The sequence below is a fragment of the Diadema antillarum genome, unplaced genomic scaffold (assembly GCF_040938485.1).
Source record: "Diadema antillarum isolate AM-2024a unplaced genomic scaffold, OU_Dant_1.0 scf00000073, whole genome shotgun sequence".
Taxonomy (NCBI): domain Eukaryota; kingdom Metazoa; phylum Echinodermata; class Echinoidea; order Diadematoida; family Diadematidae; genus Diadema; species Diadema antillarum.
Window position 1 is genome coordinate 2,324,765 of NW_027270962.1, and position 18,649 is coordinate 2,343,413.

The 18,649-nt window shown below is 36.6% G+C and overlaps 1 protein-coding gene across 1 annotated transcript; it reads left to right on the top strand.

Moving 5' to 3' along the window:
* The first annotated feature begins 8,915 nt into the window (after nucleotides 1-8,915).
* Nucleotides 8,916-14,515, top strand: LOC139717254 (alpha-2,8-sialyltransferase 8B-like). Its single transcript, XM_071628752.1, has 2 exons — nucleotides 8,916-9,365; nucleotides 14,059-14,515. The coding sequence occupies exons 1-2, from the start codon at nucleotides 8,947-8,949 to the stop codon at nucleotides 14,399-14,401; spliced, it is 762 nt and encodes a 253-aa protein (XP_071484853.1). The 5' UTR covers nucleotides 8,916-8,946; the 3' UTR covers nucleotides 14,402-14,515.
* Nucleotides 14,516-18,649: the final 4,134 nt, after the last annotated feature.

Below are 18,649 nucleotides of genomic sequence, written 5' to 3' on the forward strand. Positions count from 1 at the left end.
AGAATGAACCATTTTTTCTTAGTGTGTATCTTTGGTACGAATTTGTGAAGGGGTCTGGGACAGTCCATTTTATTTACAGGTGTGAGCCCTATATATAGCCCCACCGTAGCCATGTTGGCGTACCCTGTCATCGTCTGTGTACCGGATGTAGTTCGCGGGGTTTATTTATTCATTTGTTTATTTCAATATTCTTTTAGCAGGGTAGCCCTTTCAGTTGGTTAACTGTTCTGCCAAGGGGCCCTGCTCACATTATGTACAGATAAAAATGTCATGATCATCAAAGTAAAGTACAAACAATGAAATAACTTATACTACAAATCAACCACTACACCAAAACAAGTATACAAACAAACTCAGACATTAATATAATTACAGCTTAACAACAGCTTGGGTTCGCCAAGATGGCGGCCTGTGTGCAATCAAGTGAGGAGTCGGGCTATTGATTCGGCGACTGCAGACAAATAGACAAAGCACTTTCCCCTCCACAGTTCCGTGGATTGCCCCCATATCTTAAGTAACAGCTTATGTGATAATGCATCATAACATTTTAATATATGTAGGAAACATACTGCTACTTCTTCACGAGCATTTAATCTTCGAGCCAGTCATCAATTACTTATATGTGCAAGCATTCATAAGTTGAATGATGATATTGTAAAAATGCTGACTGTTCAAAAGTAATAAGATTATGATTTAGGAAGTATGAAATGAAATGCATTTGGATGAATTTTCAAAAAAAAAAAGAGAAAAGAATATGCAACGTGAGAGATAACCGAGATTGGTCTGTTGTCAAAACCTATAAAAATAATATTAACATAATATAACCAGTGGCTCTGTGTAATTAATTCCAGAGTCTCTTAGGGCTGTTTTTTATACTGGTCAGAAACTGATGTCAGGCACTCTGTCTTTGATTTACGCATGGCAACAGTGACAATATAATAATTTTTGTTTCGATATTCTATCACTGATATAGCAGATGTAGCCCTACGACTGTGGTAATCTCGCTTTATGAAACATCATGCCTACGATATCAGATGTTATCAATGGATAATATCAATTCTTAATTCGAACATATCATTAACTTCAAGCTTTAGAAAATGTGCACTGAAGAGTTTACTTCACTTAGCCAGTTTATGTTAGCCGTGATATCTAAAATGCAATTAAAATGAAACCACTGCGAGTTACAAATTAAAAAAAAAATATTTCCCACTTAATCCTTAGTTGTTCAAAAACTATACATCAGATAACACTGACATTGATATGAGCAATAGCTGAATAGTGTTCAATTTTGTTGGAGTTACTTTAAAAATGAAAGCATAAGTCAGTTTCATTAAATTCAAGATTGATTTTTAAGTTAGAGTTCACATTTTCCTTTTTTTTTCAACCGTCTGTACAAAACTTTAACTTTGCACAGGGCTTGTGTGTTGTTAACACCCAGACAATGGTCCTGGACAACGGTCAAAGTTGAAAATAATGCTTTATTAGCTGTTTGACGAATTCCACTATCACAGCTAGTCGTGATTAGTCATTTAATTAAAAAGATATCATTTTAATTGACTTTTAGCCAATCAAAGTATAATCGAAGTGATTTAAGTCTTTCAAAGGATAGGAAGATTGATGTTGATGATGATGAAGATGATAGCATTGATGATGAATATAATGACAATGATAGTGATGATTATGATAATTGTCATGATGATATTGAAAAAAAAATCAAGAAGATGATAATAATTAAGATAACGACGACGATGATGATATCAATGGTTATGAATGTGATGATAGTGAGGATGTTGCCCAGTATGTTGCAATGGAGAAAAGGGCACTAAATGACATTAATTGAATAAATAAAATGAAAGAAATTCCCTGGCTTTCTTTACGTGACTAAAATATCCTCACACTATTTGATGTGTTCGAAATTAGATATCAAAAATAAAGTTAAAAATGTTAAATGCTTTGTTTGTTGCCTATTTTTGGCAATTATTTTTGAACTTAGATGACTGACAGTTTACGCAACTTTACTGCTGTACACTTTTCATTCTTGGAATTATGAATTACCTATCACGGTATATACAGACCAGGGTTCTTTTCTTCTTGTTTTCAAATCAAAAGAAATTTGATTTCCAATAACACAATCGATACAAATTCATAGAAAACAAAACGTACGATATTTTATGACAAAATGTGTTTATATACTTATCGAACTAATTTTTCAAAGCAATTGTGTTATTGGAAAGAGCAACATTATCGCATGGGCACATTAATGTAAATGCATGCCCGATTGCGCTGCAAAAACAAACAAACAAACAAACAAACTGGTTATCAAAAAAATGTGAAGATTCAAATGGATCATAGCAGGGAATAATGGTGACATGCATGCTAGCTACCGCACTTTAGGCAACTTTACTTTACAGTGTTTTTGACTGCAATGCCCTTTTGCTATTCTAGTCGTGATCATGACTGCATTCCGATAACCTATATTTTGGTTTGGGGAAATTTTTCCTTTTTTTGTGACTCACTCAGTGACATAGATGCCAACTTATTTTCATGATTGAAATAATGTTTATCCTTCAGGTTTCCACGCAGTGTCAAAGGAGTTGGAGGCGTCTCTTTGTCCCGACGATTGGGGGGATGAGGAAGAGATAGCAAAAAAGAGGCGAGTATATATAATGCATAGCAGGCGTAACGTCCTGCCGTTTGTATTACTTTACATAAGTGGGCCGGGCCAACCGGGAGGCATGACTTTTTGTTTGTTTGTTTGGCAGTTAAAATTGTGAAGACGTGTTTTGGATGTTTCTGTTTTTGTTTTTCGTTTGCTTTGCTTTGCTTTGTTTTGTTTTGTTGTGTTTTTTGCTTGTCGAACACCCGATATTGGGATGGAAGTGGCAGCAAAATGTCCATCTCCCTTTCATCCTACAACGAATCGCCGTCCTCGCTTCCATAAAGTCGAAAGTTTGCTCCCCCACTTTGAAAGACGTAGCCCCGTCTATGTATTACAAGAAAGACCCAAGTCAGCCCATCGGGGAGATTTGGGGAAAAATAGACATGATAGACAGCAATACGGGTGTTAATTGATCAGTAACGGATCCCTTATAGAACAGTCATAGTGTTACCACATAGTAAAACACACTGTGATTCACAGTGTGGAACTCAGTGTGTTATGTCACACTATGGTTACCTGTGAAATTGGGACATGTGGTAATGCTGTGTTATTATCACACTGTGGAAAATCACAGGGTGGATACTGTGGTAGGTAACACAGTATGTCAAACTGAGGCATCACATATTGTGTTATCTACTACAGTCTCTCACACTGTGTTATCTACCACAGCCTCTCACAGTTTCACACTGTCTTATCTATCACAGTGTTTCACTCTGTGTTATCAAACACAGTCGGAAAGAAAATCTGGGACAATCAATAGCCATATATCCCAGAATTTACGTAATAGTAGAGTGATGAATGTCAGGACGAACATGTCCCTACCTATATAACCTGTCCTCCTCATATGTCACCTCATACGGCCTAGTACCATTCTAGTCCTAAATAGATGTGTAATAGTCATCCTATTTTTAGTAAGTCAACGGGTGTATCAGTACATAATGATATATGTAGGTCATCTATTCGTCATGAATTAAGGCATGGTTAATAACTAGACAATATTATCAAGATATGAATGAACACTTTCATAACAATATTTATGACATTGGGAATATAAGAACATTATCAGACAATCTTTAATAAAGTTCAAAGTAAGTCCCATCATAAATACTCTAAATTCAGAAGTCTTTTATGTATTTCTAAAATTTTGATATATTTTTATGAATATTCATGAGCTATGTAAAAATTTGTTCCACAGGATTACCACTTTAGCACCATAGAAATACCACATGAAGTATCACCTTAGCACTCCCACTTAATAGGCAAAACTGTAGGAGTATAGGACAGGTTAATTATACCGGGTGTCCCCAAAAAAGCGGAACGGTGGATTTTCAGTACCTTGCGGTCTAAAAGTTATATATCTCTTCACATCATTAGAAAGAGCATCTTCCGCAAAAGACTATGATACCAAAATCATTTGATTTGGTTCAGTATTTTTTATTCCACGCCAATTTCTGAAAATGCAGTCATTGTCAAATTTCGCCGGATTTTTGCGACTTATGAGATAATGATTTGAGTGCGACACGCGATCCATATGCTGAATATTGTGTAAGCTCGGTGATCCATGTCAACAAAAGATACAGCTTTCACATTGGGCACGGGCCAGGAAAAAACAGTGTGTGTGTGTGTGTGTGTGTGTGTGTGTGTGTGCGCGCGCTCCCAATATGAAAGCGTTATCTTTTGTTGACATGGATCAACGAGCTTACACAATTCACCGTATGGAACGCGTGTCGCACCCAAATTATTATCTCATAAGTCGCAAAAAATTCAAAATGACTGCATTTATAGAAATTGGCGTAGAATAAAAAGTGCTCAACCAAATTTAATGATTTTGGTGTCATGGTCTTCTGCGGAAGATGCTCTTTCTAATGATGTCAGCAAATATATCACTTTTAGAACGCAAGGTACTGAAAATCCACCGTTCCGCTTTTTTTGGGACACCCGGTATATTAAAATCAATTATAATTCATTGCATTATTTATCTTTCAATTAAATTCTGATATATATATATATATATATATATATATATATATGTATATGAATATAAGAACGACCCAAGTCCATGGAAGACCATTTCGAGTAAACTTAAAAAAAACTTAATATCTTTTTTGTTTGTCCAATAATATTCTATTTAACTGTGATGGGAAGGCAACATTGTATATACAAATTAGAACATATATTATTATGACAATTAACATTAACATTAATTGTGGAGAGGCCATTTTGTGTGATGGACTTGGGTCGTTCTTTGATTCATATACATGATATTCTGCTATAGAGATGAGAGAAGGACGAGAGAGGGCGCTATAATATGAATGTAAGAATGACCCAAGTCCTTCATTCTTACATTCATGTAAGATTTAACTCATTTATTTCAGGCACTTCCGGGGGTAATTAGGATTTATCATTTATACACAAGATGAGTCCATGCATAAGCTACAATTTCCCATGTCAAACTGAATTTGGCCAAAAATTGGACTTGGGTCGTCCTTATATTCATATACTCATATATATATATGTTGTTTTATTCCTGTTGGTACTGCTTTGTGATTTTGCTGCGTGGTAATCTTGTGAAGTACTGTTGTTTTTTATTGTCCTGTGGTACTCCTGTGGAATATGTCCCAAAATACCACAGGAATATCCTGTGCTATTTACGTGTGGTACTTACTGTTACATTTATTTTGTTTTTGTTTTGTTTTGTTTGTTTGTTTGTTTTTTTTTTGCTGTGTGATACTCCTGTGTAATATAATCTGTGTGGTACTGATGTGAAATACTGTGTGATTTTGCATGTGTGGTATACTCATGTTATTTTTTTTTTAATTCCAGTTGGTACTACTGTTCGACACTTCTGTGGGGTACTGCTGTGTGGCACATTGTATTGTCTTGTGATAATCCTGTGGTAGAGTATATCAAGAAAAAAAAAACACGAAAGTAGCCTGAGGTTTTTCTGTGGTACATTTCTATTATTTTTTTTTCGGTTTTGCGTTGTGCTATTGTTGTGTGTTATCAAGTACTGCTATGTGCTACTGCTGTGCGATATACTATGTGATTTTGCTTTGTCGTACTCCTGTGCGGTACTGGTGTTTGGTATTGTTCTGTGGTAGTCCTCTGGTATATGTGACAAAATTCCACAGGAATATCCTGGGGCATTTTCCTGTGGTACTTTCTGTTGTATTTTTTTTTTTTTTGGTTTTGTTGTTTGGTATTTGTGTTTGGTATTGCAGTGTGGTACTGCTGTGTGGTATTGTCCTGGGATATATGTCCCAAAATACCACAGGAATATCCTGTGTCCCATTCAAATTTTGAATAAGTATTTTCTCTGGCAATATTATTACATATCATAATTTCAATGACGTACCCCATCCTCATTCACTTGTGGGTCGGTCTATACTGTGACAAATCTGCAACACAACATTTCAGCAATCCATGCTGCAACATATGACACGTTCTGTGGTTACTTTATTTGTCTTTTAAACCCACTGTGTCTTCATTGTCATCCGCCATTGCAAAACTCGCAGCATGTTTGCAAGACCTGAAAATCTGGCTTACATCCAATGGCCTTAAACTAAATGATGATAAATCTGAGTTTCTGTTATTGGGCTCAAAGCATATGTTAAACAAAGTTGATTATCAGTCATGTCATGTCAACATCGGTAGCACTTGCATTACTCCGTCGAAAACAACCCGTAATTTAGGTGTCATATTTGATCAGGAAATGTCATTTCGAATTCATGTAACTCATATTCAGCGGAATGTTCGATATCAGTTGCGTAATTTAAGTTTCATAAGGAAATATTTGTCTAAATCTGCAGCTGAGATACTTATATATGCTTTGATTTCTTCTCGGTTGGATTTTTCGAATTCATTGTTGTGTAATCTTCCAAAAAAAAGATGACACAAAACTTCAACGGTTGCAAAATTCTGCTGCCCGATTGTTAACTGTTACTAATAAGTTTGATTCCATGTCACCAGTTCTCCGTTTCTTACCTGGTTACCTGTAGAAAAAAGGATTATTTTCAAGATTCTGTTATTAGTACATCATTCAGTTCATTCTTTTTCCCAAAGTAATTCTGTTCAAAAAATCCTACACGAAGGCTACGTTCATCATCAGATACATTCTAATACTCCAAACACCCAGAGTAAAACATGGGTATGGTGATCGTGCTTTTTCCGATATGGGACCAAAATCGTGGAATCAGTTACCTCTTCAGTTAAGGGAACTGTCATCTACAGAGTCATTCAAATCCAAACTTAAAACGTATCTGTTCCTTTCATGCTGAGGACTGTAATTGCTGTCTGTCATTGATGTTGGATCAATATTGTGTTTTTAATTGGTATATGTTGTATTCTTTATTTGGTATATAGTTGTTTTTGTGTACCATTTTCTTCTTTGTTGAAATGTTTGAATATGCATATGCATGTAAATATATGATATCTTTTCATTTTTGAAGCGCCATGAGCACTGAAAAGTGGACCTGTGCGCTATACAAGTAGCCACTATTATTATTATTATTATTATCATTATTGTTATTATTATCATTATTATTATTTTGTGGTAAGCTGTGGTACATGACCAGTCACTGTGTGACCTTTGGGTGAGAAATCACATAATCTAGAATTTCACACTGCGACAATTCGTCGGACAAGTATTTCCACATACTGAAATATGTTACACTATGTGGTTTTTGTGTGGCAAGCTGTAGCAACTGTGATTACTATGTGACTTTCGGTGGAGAACCACATAGACTAGAATTCCACACTGTGGCCATTCTGTGGGCACACAAATTCCACATATTACAGTATGTGACACATGGTGGTCATTGTATGGTAAGCTGTAATTACTGTAATTTCTATGAGATTAGCATGTGATGAGTCACATAGTTTTAAATACACACTATGCTCTTACGTGAACTCATCTTTCCCACAGACTGAAATATGTAGCATACTGCGACTATTATGTGGTAGCTGTGGTAACTGTATATACTATGTGGCTAGTAGGAGATAAACCACATAGTCCATCGTTTCACACTATGACATCTCTGTGGAGGCAACGTTCCCATAGACCGCTTTTTCTTTTCCTGTAAGAAGAATAACAAACGGCGGTACCACATGAATCTTGTAATGAATGCAAGAGATTATACTACAGGGAAATGTCCTGTGCATATCTTTGTAATTGGGCTACGATTCAGGCTTCATGCAGTCTAATGCAGCCCTGTTTTTTCGTGAATAGTTCTCAAGGAGTTGATATTATTATGCAAATGAGTGAGCTGATGATGTCATAACGTCTAAATTTGCGCCATATCGTGTTCAAAACTATGTCGAATATTCTACTTTTCTATTTTATACTGTAATACTAAAGATCCTGTGTACAAACTTTCTTGCAAGTTGTTAGGAAAAATACGTCATCAACTCACTCATTTGCATATTTCTATTGACTATTTATGACATGTTTAATTAAACTTCACAATGTCACAATTTCTCCAAATTTATCAGATTTCGATCAAATGTAGTAGTTAGTAGTGTTTTAAACATTATTTTTACATCATCATTTTCATAAGTGGTCGCGAATAGGTTTAACCTTAGTTAAGACAATGTCCCAAACTTAAACCTGTAGGGCATGTTATGCTGTTAATGACAATAATTTAGATTCTGATAGTGCACTCTGACTCTTGCTCCTTTTGCTTTAAAAGCTACTTGTGCACCTTTGAAAACTGAACATAGACAAGATATGATACGTTACTAAGTGGTTACAGCAATTTTTTTAAAGAACAGAGGTATGAATAAACACACACGCGAGAAATGTATGAACTATAGAAGTAGAATAGAAAATGAGATAATGAGGTTTTAACGTTCACGTTGAAAGCATCTATAAGAGTAAGAGCTATTTGATTAGACCAATAGAAATTTTCTGGTGGCTGGTAAAGAGTGAAGGCTATCTTGACGGTAAACAGAGGCAAGTCTATGTAATTTTAATGTACGACAAGGATTTGTCATGGTTGACTAGGAAATCTTATCATTTAGTTATATCTTTTGAAAACAATGAATCAATTACCGCATTTTATCACTCTACTCTTTGTAATACTAATTTTTAGCTTTCGCTTTGTTATTTGGCCGGATTATAGACTGTTTTTAATGTTGGTTAATGTTCCGTACCATTATACAGAGAGGCGTTTTCCAAGCGTCGGACGTTGGGAGAAACCCTTCAATTATTCAAAACCGGTATTCCCCCAATGGATATGCAATTCTCGAGTAACGTCACGGAGATAGCGCGACTCAACCAGACTACCAGAATGAATGAAAGATGGACCTGTGCTGTCATTGGCAATTCTGGTGTGCTAATAGACAGTAAGTGCGGCCACCTCATCGACAGCTCCGATCTTGTAATCCGAATGAATATGGCGCTGTTTGGCCGCGAGTTCGCTCCGGACGTCGGTTCGAAAGTCAGTCTGATGACATTGAATTCAGAACAATACAGGAACCTGACGAACTGTACGCAAAACTATGGCGACATCTCTATCGACGGGTTACCAAGCTTGTGTCGGGAACTTCTGACGAGCTTAAGCCGCATGAACGGTAGCATCCTCTGGTACATCGGTAATGTGACCCACAACAATGAACTGAAAACGGTGCTGGCGGCGTTACGCCATCTCTACAATCTCCACTTTGGTTTCGCCTACAGCCCGGCAGAGATCAAGAGTGAAGTGACCAAGTGAGTAGGCCTAGATGGAATGCTGTTTGTACTTTGTTTTCTTTGATTGCATTTTGCACTGCCGTGAATGCAGAAATAGATGAAGATAGTATTTGTCAAGTGCTGGTGGGCTACATGATGATCGCACTGTTTCTGTGTAATTAATTGGAAACGAATCGATATACCTTCTCATTTACTCATGCACCAACAAGAAGGCTGACCATCTAAAATAGTAAAGTTTGTTTGCTCCCATCGCCCACATACTTTGTTTATGTTAATTTTTTTCTTCACTACACTTTCCCCCTACATTACGCAGAAATTCGTTTTCGAAATTCCTTATGAAAAATTTGGATGATTTGATTTGCTTTGATGTCATGTGATTTATTCTCTGTATGACATTTTCTTCACAAGTACATATTCTCTGCATTTTCATAAACATTTAAAATTTGTGTTTACACATTGATATGACTATTTTAACAAGTTTTCGTAATATATATATATATATATATATACATATTCACACACGTGTGGCCCAGAAAGAACGAAACACCTATGATCTTTGATTTCAGCAATTTTGTTGTAAATATGTCATTATTCTCCATACTATTGGAAATGCCATTCTTTTCCAAGGTATGGTCAAAAGAAGCAAAAAATTTCTTATTATTCTCTTTATTTTTCTTGACCTTTAATCGCAAATATCTCCATTTGGCAAATATGGACTTATCGGTTTTTGCAAACAAACTCTTCATATATATATATATATATATATGTATGCATATATATATATGTATGCATATATATATATGTATGCATATATATATATATATACATATATATGCATATATATATATGTATGCATATATATATGCATATATATATATATATATGTATGCATATATATATATATATATATATGTATGCATATATATATATATGTGTGTGTATATATATATGCTTATATATATACATTTATATATTATGTTTATGATGTGACATCATATTGCCGAAAAAGTTGAAGCATAACTATAAAAATGTCCAACTCGTGTCTTCAACAATGTCATCAAGACCACCAATATATATCTTGTGTGCGTTGCATGTTTAGTATTCAAAGCTTAACCATGATGTGTAGAGGAAACAGTGTAATCTTGCAAATTATTCAACTGCATCTGTAATCTTACAGGGTTCATTGCTGCACACCTGTATCGTACCAATTTCAAGATATCAGGTAGAGCTGGTTTCACTGTACAGCAAGTTCAAACTTGGCTAAAAGAACTATAATATGCATTCGTTTATCGGCAGAGTAGAGTTGGGTTTAGATTTTACGATTGACGAAAACCTGAAATCTTTCAGCACAAAAATAGGGTAAAACCATCAATTGTTGTTGTTGTTGTTGTTGTTCATTTTTCATCTGTGAAGATGGCTGGATAGCCCATATTCAGCTACACTAAGCTGGTCTTCCATGGGGTCCAGTTGGTTGTGGGGTGGGACCACTTCACCGGGTTAGACACCCTACTCTTTGCGATGAATGGATGAAGCGGGATCTTTTACGTGCATGAGCTGTGACTCTCTCATACACGGGACCTCCATTTTATGTCCTATCCGAGGGACAGAGTGTTTTGCCTCTTGCTAGAGGGGACGGTATGTTTACACACAACATTTGCTCAGTCCAGACTCGGATTCGAAGCCGGGCCGCGTGATCGTGAGGCAGACGCGCTACCGACTGAGCCAACCCACCGCCCTTGTAATCAATGTCCCCCCATTTATTACATGTATCAGAGGAAAATACATAAGAATTTCCATTTTTGGCGGCCATTTTGGCAGCCATCTTGAATGTCTTCAAACTTTCAACGAGTTGCATCATCCAGATTCGGATTCAGCACCCTCGATAGGATAGGGTAGAACCATTAATGTTGTTCTCAGTTTTGAACCATTGAGTAGGAAATACGTGGGCATTTCTGGTTCTGGCGGCCATTTTAAAATCGAAGTACGGTAGAACCATTTATTGCTCTCAATTTCGAACTACTGAAAAAGAAATATGTGGGAATTTCCGGTTTTTGGCAGTCATTTTGGCGGCCATCTTGAATATCTCAAAACCCTCAAAGATGCAAGATTGCATCATCCAGATTCGGATTCAGCACCCCGAATTAGGGTAAAACCACCAAAAGAGATTGGGTGGACGGTAAAACAAGGTTCAACCTCTGGCACCCAGACTATATCTCACCGGGCTTCAAACTAGTCGCGACTGCAGATTTTGCTAGTTGCAGAGATGTCTTCGCTAGCCTACGACTCCAAGACTTCTATTGTAAAATTACAGTGTCTCCGAGCAGTCGCAAGAAATTTTAAGACACAATTTAACAATGTGGCTGACCGATTTTAAAAATTCTCAATCTCAGCTGTCTGACCTGTATGATTATGTTCAGATGAATGAGACCTACAAAGATAAGCAAGCATAATGAAAATCATAAATTGATTTAATCATAAACGGACTTAGCAATATTCTCAGCTTTCATACTTTTATTTATCAATGTGCACTTGATTAAAAGTACGGGCTTTATCCCTTAACCACTCATAAAGTTGCGTCACTGCCAATCATGCTTTTGAATAAACCTCGCTATTTTCCAGCTAAATTTATCACATCAATGAGCTCAACAGGTTGTCTCTTTCACAATGATAACGGACAATGACAACCGCACCGTCCGCCCCACTTTTCACACATTGTGAACGCTACTGGTTCTGGCAAGCCGAATTCTCGCTCGTTTCGGTATCTCTGAGAGTGCAGAATGATCACAATTCGATAATTGCAAGGTTGACAAAAATGGTCTTAAATTCATAACGCATCAACCAAAATTAAAGAACTTGGTGACATTCTATGGAAAAAAAATTATGGCATTTCCAATAGCATGCAGAAGAATGACATATTTGCAACAATATTGCTGAAATTAAAGATCTTAGCTGTTCCGTTCTTTCTGGGCCACCCTGTATAGTGCGAGAGGTCATTCCTGTCCGAACGCACGCGGTGCCTCATTGTGTATAGTATGTAGTGAAAGAAATCAGATTTGAGGCTGACGTTGCTCTCTTTTTCTCCCTTTTAATCGAGCTTTCGGCATGTCATTGCTTTCATGACAAAGTATAATTAGTATATTTCAGAAGTTTGATAGAGAAATAGAATTCATGTTTTCATTTTCTTTTTGTATGATACATAATACTTTTATGCTGATGACATGATTTTAGATTATATTTTTGTGTGTTGTAAATGATTGAGTCGTGTAAAGGCAATATTTCAGAAAATTGGTATTAATATATCACATTACGGTATATAACATTGCAATTATTACATCATGGCACATTATGCCATCTGAAAATTATCGTAATGTGTGCTCTGTTGGTAGATCCTGATGAAGGCCATGAAAGGCCGAAAGCTCGATTAAAAGGGAGAACAAGAAATCAACGTCCTCCTCAAATCGGATTTCTTTTCATATATATATAATATATACGTCCGGGTCAGTTCTGACCCGGAACTGGGTCCGTTGGGGTCACCCACCCTTCCGGGTCAGAAATGACAAGGAATGGGGTCAGATATGACCCCATCCAGAGTCATGAATTGGGTCAGGGTGACCCTATTCCGGGTCTTCATGACCAAACTCCAAGTTGTTTTTGACCCGGAACAGTGTGTGACCCAGTTCTGACCCGGACTTTTTTAGAGTGTATATCAGTAGTATAATCACAAGCGTTACATCTTAATTTGCATACAGAACAATAGACATGCAAGAACATGCACAAAGCTTGACTGTTTGGCAACTAAAACTGAATAACTTTAGTACGCTGTACAATAAAAAAAAGAAAAGGACGGGGTCCAGCATGATGCTTGAGAAATGACGCATCTTTTGCATCATTGAGGGCATGGGAAATGTTCAAGGTGGCTTCCAATTGGCCGCAAAAAAGCAACAACAAATAAAATACAGAACTTCTCATACAGTCATATCTCTCATCTCCCAGAGAAAACGTCAGTTCAACTTTTTGTCTGGATGAGTAAAACCAACATTTGAGGCATGATTAATATCATTTGGATAACATAGCGTTCATCATTGGGGTAGGTGTGTTGCATATCATTTAGGATGATTTGACGAATTCGCTCGACTGATATGTAAAACAACAACGACAACAAATCAAATTGGTTTGACATTGCTTTATTCTTTGGTTCAACGTCCAGTATATAATCTAATGTAATAGAGTTTCAGATTTTTTTTTTTGCAGCAATCTTAGATATTCCAAAACTTGTAAGGGTGCAAGAGGTTTAGCACCGAAAAAGGTAAAATGATAATGTATAATAATGACACACACACACACACAAACACACACACGTGTACACACAGTGCCCGGACGCGTTTTTTTTTTTAAGACGGCACAGATTGGGGCATGGCGCGTGTTAAACCTATGGGAAAAACGTTGGGTTAGGGTTTTTTGGTTATAGTTATGGTTAGGGTTAGGGTTAGGGTTATGGTTAGGGTTAGGGTTTGATGGTTAGGGTTAGGATTAGGATTAGGGTTAGGTTTAGGGATAGGGTCCCCGATAGATTTTTAGCTTCCCCAATCTGTGCCGTCTAAAAAAAACACGCTGCCCGGACAATGCACCCGTACTACATGTTACATTCTCTCTCTTATACATGGAATAATCATTCTCCTTCTGATGTTATATACCATTTCTTCATTTGCAGAGTTCTGAAGTTGAGAGCTCCAAGTAGCGGTCTAGCGGTTTACGCAGCAGTCACTCACTTCTGTTCTCGAATTCAGCTCTTCGGATTTTTTCCGTTCTACAAAGATCCGACGAATCGCACTCTGTCCACGCATTACTTCGAAGACGTCAAGATGAACTACACAACCAACAGACACAATATGACAGATGAATTCAGAGTCCTCCTCAAATTGGACGAGAAGGGCGCCCTCCGAATCGTTAACGACTGCAGCGGGAAATGGAATAACGACTTACTGAGGGCAAAGTTCAAGGGTTACAAGCATTTGAAAGGTGACGAGTTGGGTGATTCAGATGTTTCTTTTTGATATTTCGAAATGAAATTCAAGGACGTCTCGAAGAATGTTATTTCTTGCTGGGACCGAGTAGAAAGTGGTTTGTATCTATAAGATTATTACATTATTTGTATATATTACATCTATACATCTATGCATTATATTGAATGTTTTGCCCTTCCAAATTGTTTAAAAGTTGTGCTATGTATCTATAAACTTCAAAACTGAAATAAGCTATTTTTTAAACTCCGTCTCAGGAAGTGAACTAAAATGTGTTTTATATCAATGCCATGTCATTCAAAATTGTTTACAAATTGAATTAATCAAGTCATCACATTGTTTTATGTATTTCCTTTTATTGATGGAAAACATCATCGAACTTAATTGAATTGAAAATAAATCCGTGTTTTGGTCTTGGTATTTTTGAAAATGATGTGAAGTAGGACAGAGAGATTGTTAACTATTCAAACCTCGAAAGGTGTTAGGTTATTAATATCTGATATCTCCATTCAAAATGCAGAATACTGGCAGGGTACTGTCGAAGCTTTGGAATATCGAACTTTTATTTTTTTTGTTCAGGTTAACGAACTCTTGGAATAGGCCTAACGACCCCTCGGATTTACAAACTGTGTGTACTAGATTGAATGAATACCGGACAATAGGAACCCTATACCTAGTGCATGATGAACATACTTTCCTTTACAATATTGATGGCCATATGCAATCAGTCTTATTGTACGTCTCAGGCAGCTGCCTTCTCAATCCAACTAAGTCTGTAGCAGCCGATAAATAGAACACCACATCATCAATGCAATAGTGAAACTTTGCAACAGTTTTTTTTTCCCCATAAACATACATTTTTTAGAATGTAATTGAATGCGTAATATGTCCCTACATGCAACCTCAAAGGGGTTTATGTATATGTCTTTCTTCTCGCGTGGTACGTACAACGTAACTTGCATGCCGCCAAGTGTAATTTTCAATATAATTACATGTATCGTGTAATTACAATCTTAGCATTTTCTCAATGTCATTGAATTGTTATGTTTCCGACATTCTAAAATGTGATATCATTTATACTCTTTGTTCATACTGTCATCGGGCTAGTATGCTTCTAAAGTTAAATTTTTTGACAAATAATGCTGAAAAAGTGCATATAATCCAAACAAAAATCCTTCAGTGAAAAGTTGAAAGATCCTGCCATTATATTTCTTTGCCCTTGATGAATGTGTTCGAAAATGTATCAACCTTGATCATACTGATGGCTTAGATGTTACTATAAATCTAATCAACCCCGGCAATAAATTGCCCGGTATATATGATGCAGTGTATCATTCCTCTCATTTTTTTTCAATACTATTATACTCTGCAGTGATGATGTTTACACAATTCTGATACTCGAACCCGTGATTTGTAAAGTACATCTGGTGCGCTATACACCACTATAGGGTATATCATAAAAACAGGAAACTTCTAGCATTTGGTAGAATAAATTTCCAGGACTGAAAATCACTTTGATCCTACTCTTCCACTCAATGTCATCTATACCATTGCCAAAATATCAATGTAAGTTGGTTTTGCTACGAGGACGTCAGATATTACTGCATACCGTAACATATCCATGTTTTACAGTGAAATGCTCCGAGTTAATTTGTTCCCTACTTTTCCTACTCAGCCTGTATTCTATGCAGTGATATCTACCACTTAATACTGAATCACTTGGATCCTTTAGAATTGTGCCATTTCTTAGAGGTAAATCATGAAGCATTTTGTTTGACAAATTTGTCGGACAAATTTGCATTCAGCCAACCAGGTGCAAGGATTTTAGTAGTTTATGACAGTTTGTCGGGAAAAATATCCGACAAAATGTTTCATGAAATCAGGTTTTATGCCCCCCCCCCCCTCCCCGATTCCTTAGTCGTAAGTGTTCTTTATTTCGTAGGATGAGCGAGGGAGGTCGTCAATAAGTCATGATATGAGCTAAAGGAATGTATGGTTTGATACAGATTTGTTGTTTGTTATCTAATTTTGAAACAATGTTGTTCCTAGGCATATTTCTGCGTCCATTCTTACGTCCAACTTTGAATTCAATTTGTTCCTTGCTAAATTCATTTGTCATTTGTGTTTTTGAGAAATGTGTAAATCTCGCATTTGATCTCGCACTTACTATGCACATGCCAAGTGTACACGTCTGCTGTTAAGAAGAGCCATTATACTATTATGTTCGCAATTCCTTGGTGAAAGTAACAAAGTATAATCCTTGGTATTTGAACCTAAATGAGTACGCTTAAGTGTATTCTCATTACGATACCTATCTATACGAAAATTGTTTCATGCGTTCTCCTCCCGATAATGACAGAGCTTCACATTCTATTTGTGTTTACAGTACTTCATATTTTCCGAAATCTATCAATCGGTGCTAGAGCATTACTTCTTCCTTTTTGCATAAACATTATTGTTATTCCAACGTCTGCAACAACTGCTCGTAATATTCTTAATCTCTAGCGTGTGCATGTTTTAAAGAGAAACATAAATACGTATAGCCTCCCAATATTTGAAACAGCATTGATGCGAAACAGCATTGATCCGAAACAGCATTGATAATTTAGAGGTAGATCAACGAGCTTTCTGGAAGTACTAGGTGTTTCAAAAAACTTTTCCCACTTTTGATTCTTAATAATTCAAAAACTATATATTAGATAACACTGTCATTGATATGAGTGATAGCTGAATAGTGTATAATTTTGTTGAAGGTGGTTTAAATATGAAAGCATCAAAATCAGTTTCATGAAATCCATGATTGATTTCACAGTTAGGTTCCAGATTTTGCTCTATTTTCAACCCTCTGTACAAAACTTTCACTTTGCACAGGGGTCAATGGGTGTGTATGGGAGTGTGTGGTTAACACCCTGACAATGGTCCTGAACAATGGCCAGGGTTTGAATGCTTCATTATTTATTCATGAGAAATTCCACTATCACAACTAGTCTTTATTCAGCCTCTGGCAGTATTTGTGTATTAAAAGTCAAACGCCTGCCGATACTGTCGTTGAGTCGCGACAGTGCTCTCCCTACTTCTGAAAAAGGAAATAACAATGAATACCTTCTATTCTGTCGTAAACATGGTGACAGGAAGCAAAGAAAATCAATTAGAGTATACACTTGTGTATATGGAACCTTAAATAAATCTACTATGAAACAAATTGCCCCAATGAAGAATGCTGCTGAACTCTTTACCAAAAATGGTCTCTTTTTATCGAAAAAGCGGCAAATTTGTCAGACTATTAGTAGACAGTTGTATTAAAATGAAGAACTTTAGATCATTTATGCTTATTTATATCCCAAATTTAGTGATATGTGAAGCAAAATTTGAAAGTGATTGCCAGCTGGAAAGAAATGTGGTGTTTGCAAGCACTTGAAAACATGTGCTTACTTTTTCCATGCGCATGCATTTTACTCTTTACCATGCATGAATTCAGACTAGCAGTGCCCAGGGCAATCCACATGAATTATTGATTCAGCATTCATGTGCCTGGGAGCGGCGAGACTGACGCCTAGTCAACGGGTGGTTCAGGCATGTTCATTGTTCAGGGCCATTGTCAGCACACACTCACATACACATCATTGGTTTCTGTGCAAAGTTCAATTTTTTGTACAGACGGTTAAAATTTGACCAAAATCTGAAACCTTACTTCAAAGTCAATCTCAAATTTAATGAAACTGATTTATGCTTTCACATTCAAATTACCTTCAACAAAGTTGAACAATATTCAGCTATTACTCATATCAATGACAGTTTTATCGGATGAATAGTTTTTAAACTATTAATGATCAAAAGTGGGAAATGTTTTTTGAAACACCTCGTATATCAGAAGCAAGAGAGTGGATAATTCATCCATTGCTACTCTGAAAAAGGATTCCAAGCTTCTAATTTTAGATTCTGATAAGGCTGCTGTACTTGCTGATCATTTCAACTCACTTTCCTCTTTTTACCAATGAAAGAGATGATTGCATCCCATTCATGCCAAATGGATACCCCACTATGGAAGACATCATGATTAGAAAAGAAGGTGTTCTCAAGCTCCTTAAGAACCTCGACACTAGCAAAGCTGCTGGTCCTGATGAGATAACTGCCCGGATGTTGAAGGAATCCGCTGAAGAACTAGCTCCGATTCTAACATCATTGTTTCAACAGTCTCTAGACACAGGGGTTCTCCCAGATGACTGACTTTTGGCTAATGTAACGGCGCTTTTTAAGAAGGGTCCAGAGAAAATCCAGAGA

Excerpts from the sequence above, each read along its gene's own strand:
- LOC139717254 (XM_071628752.1), top strand. The coding sequence starts at position 8,947 with ATGAATGAAAGATGGACCTGTGCTGTCATTGGCAATTCTGGTGTGCTA. Across the intron at positions 9,366-14,058 it reads ATCAAGAGTGAAGTGACCAA|AGTTCTGAAGTTGAGAGCTC; the intron begins GTGAGTAGGCCT and ends CTTCATTTGCAG.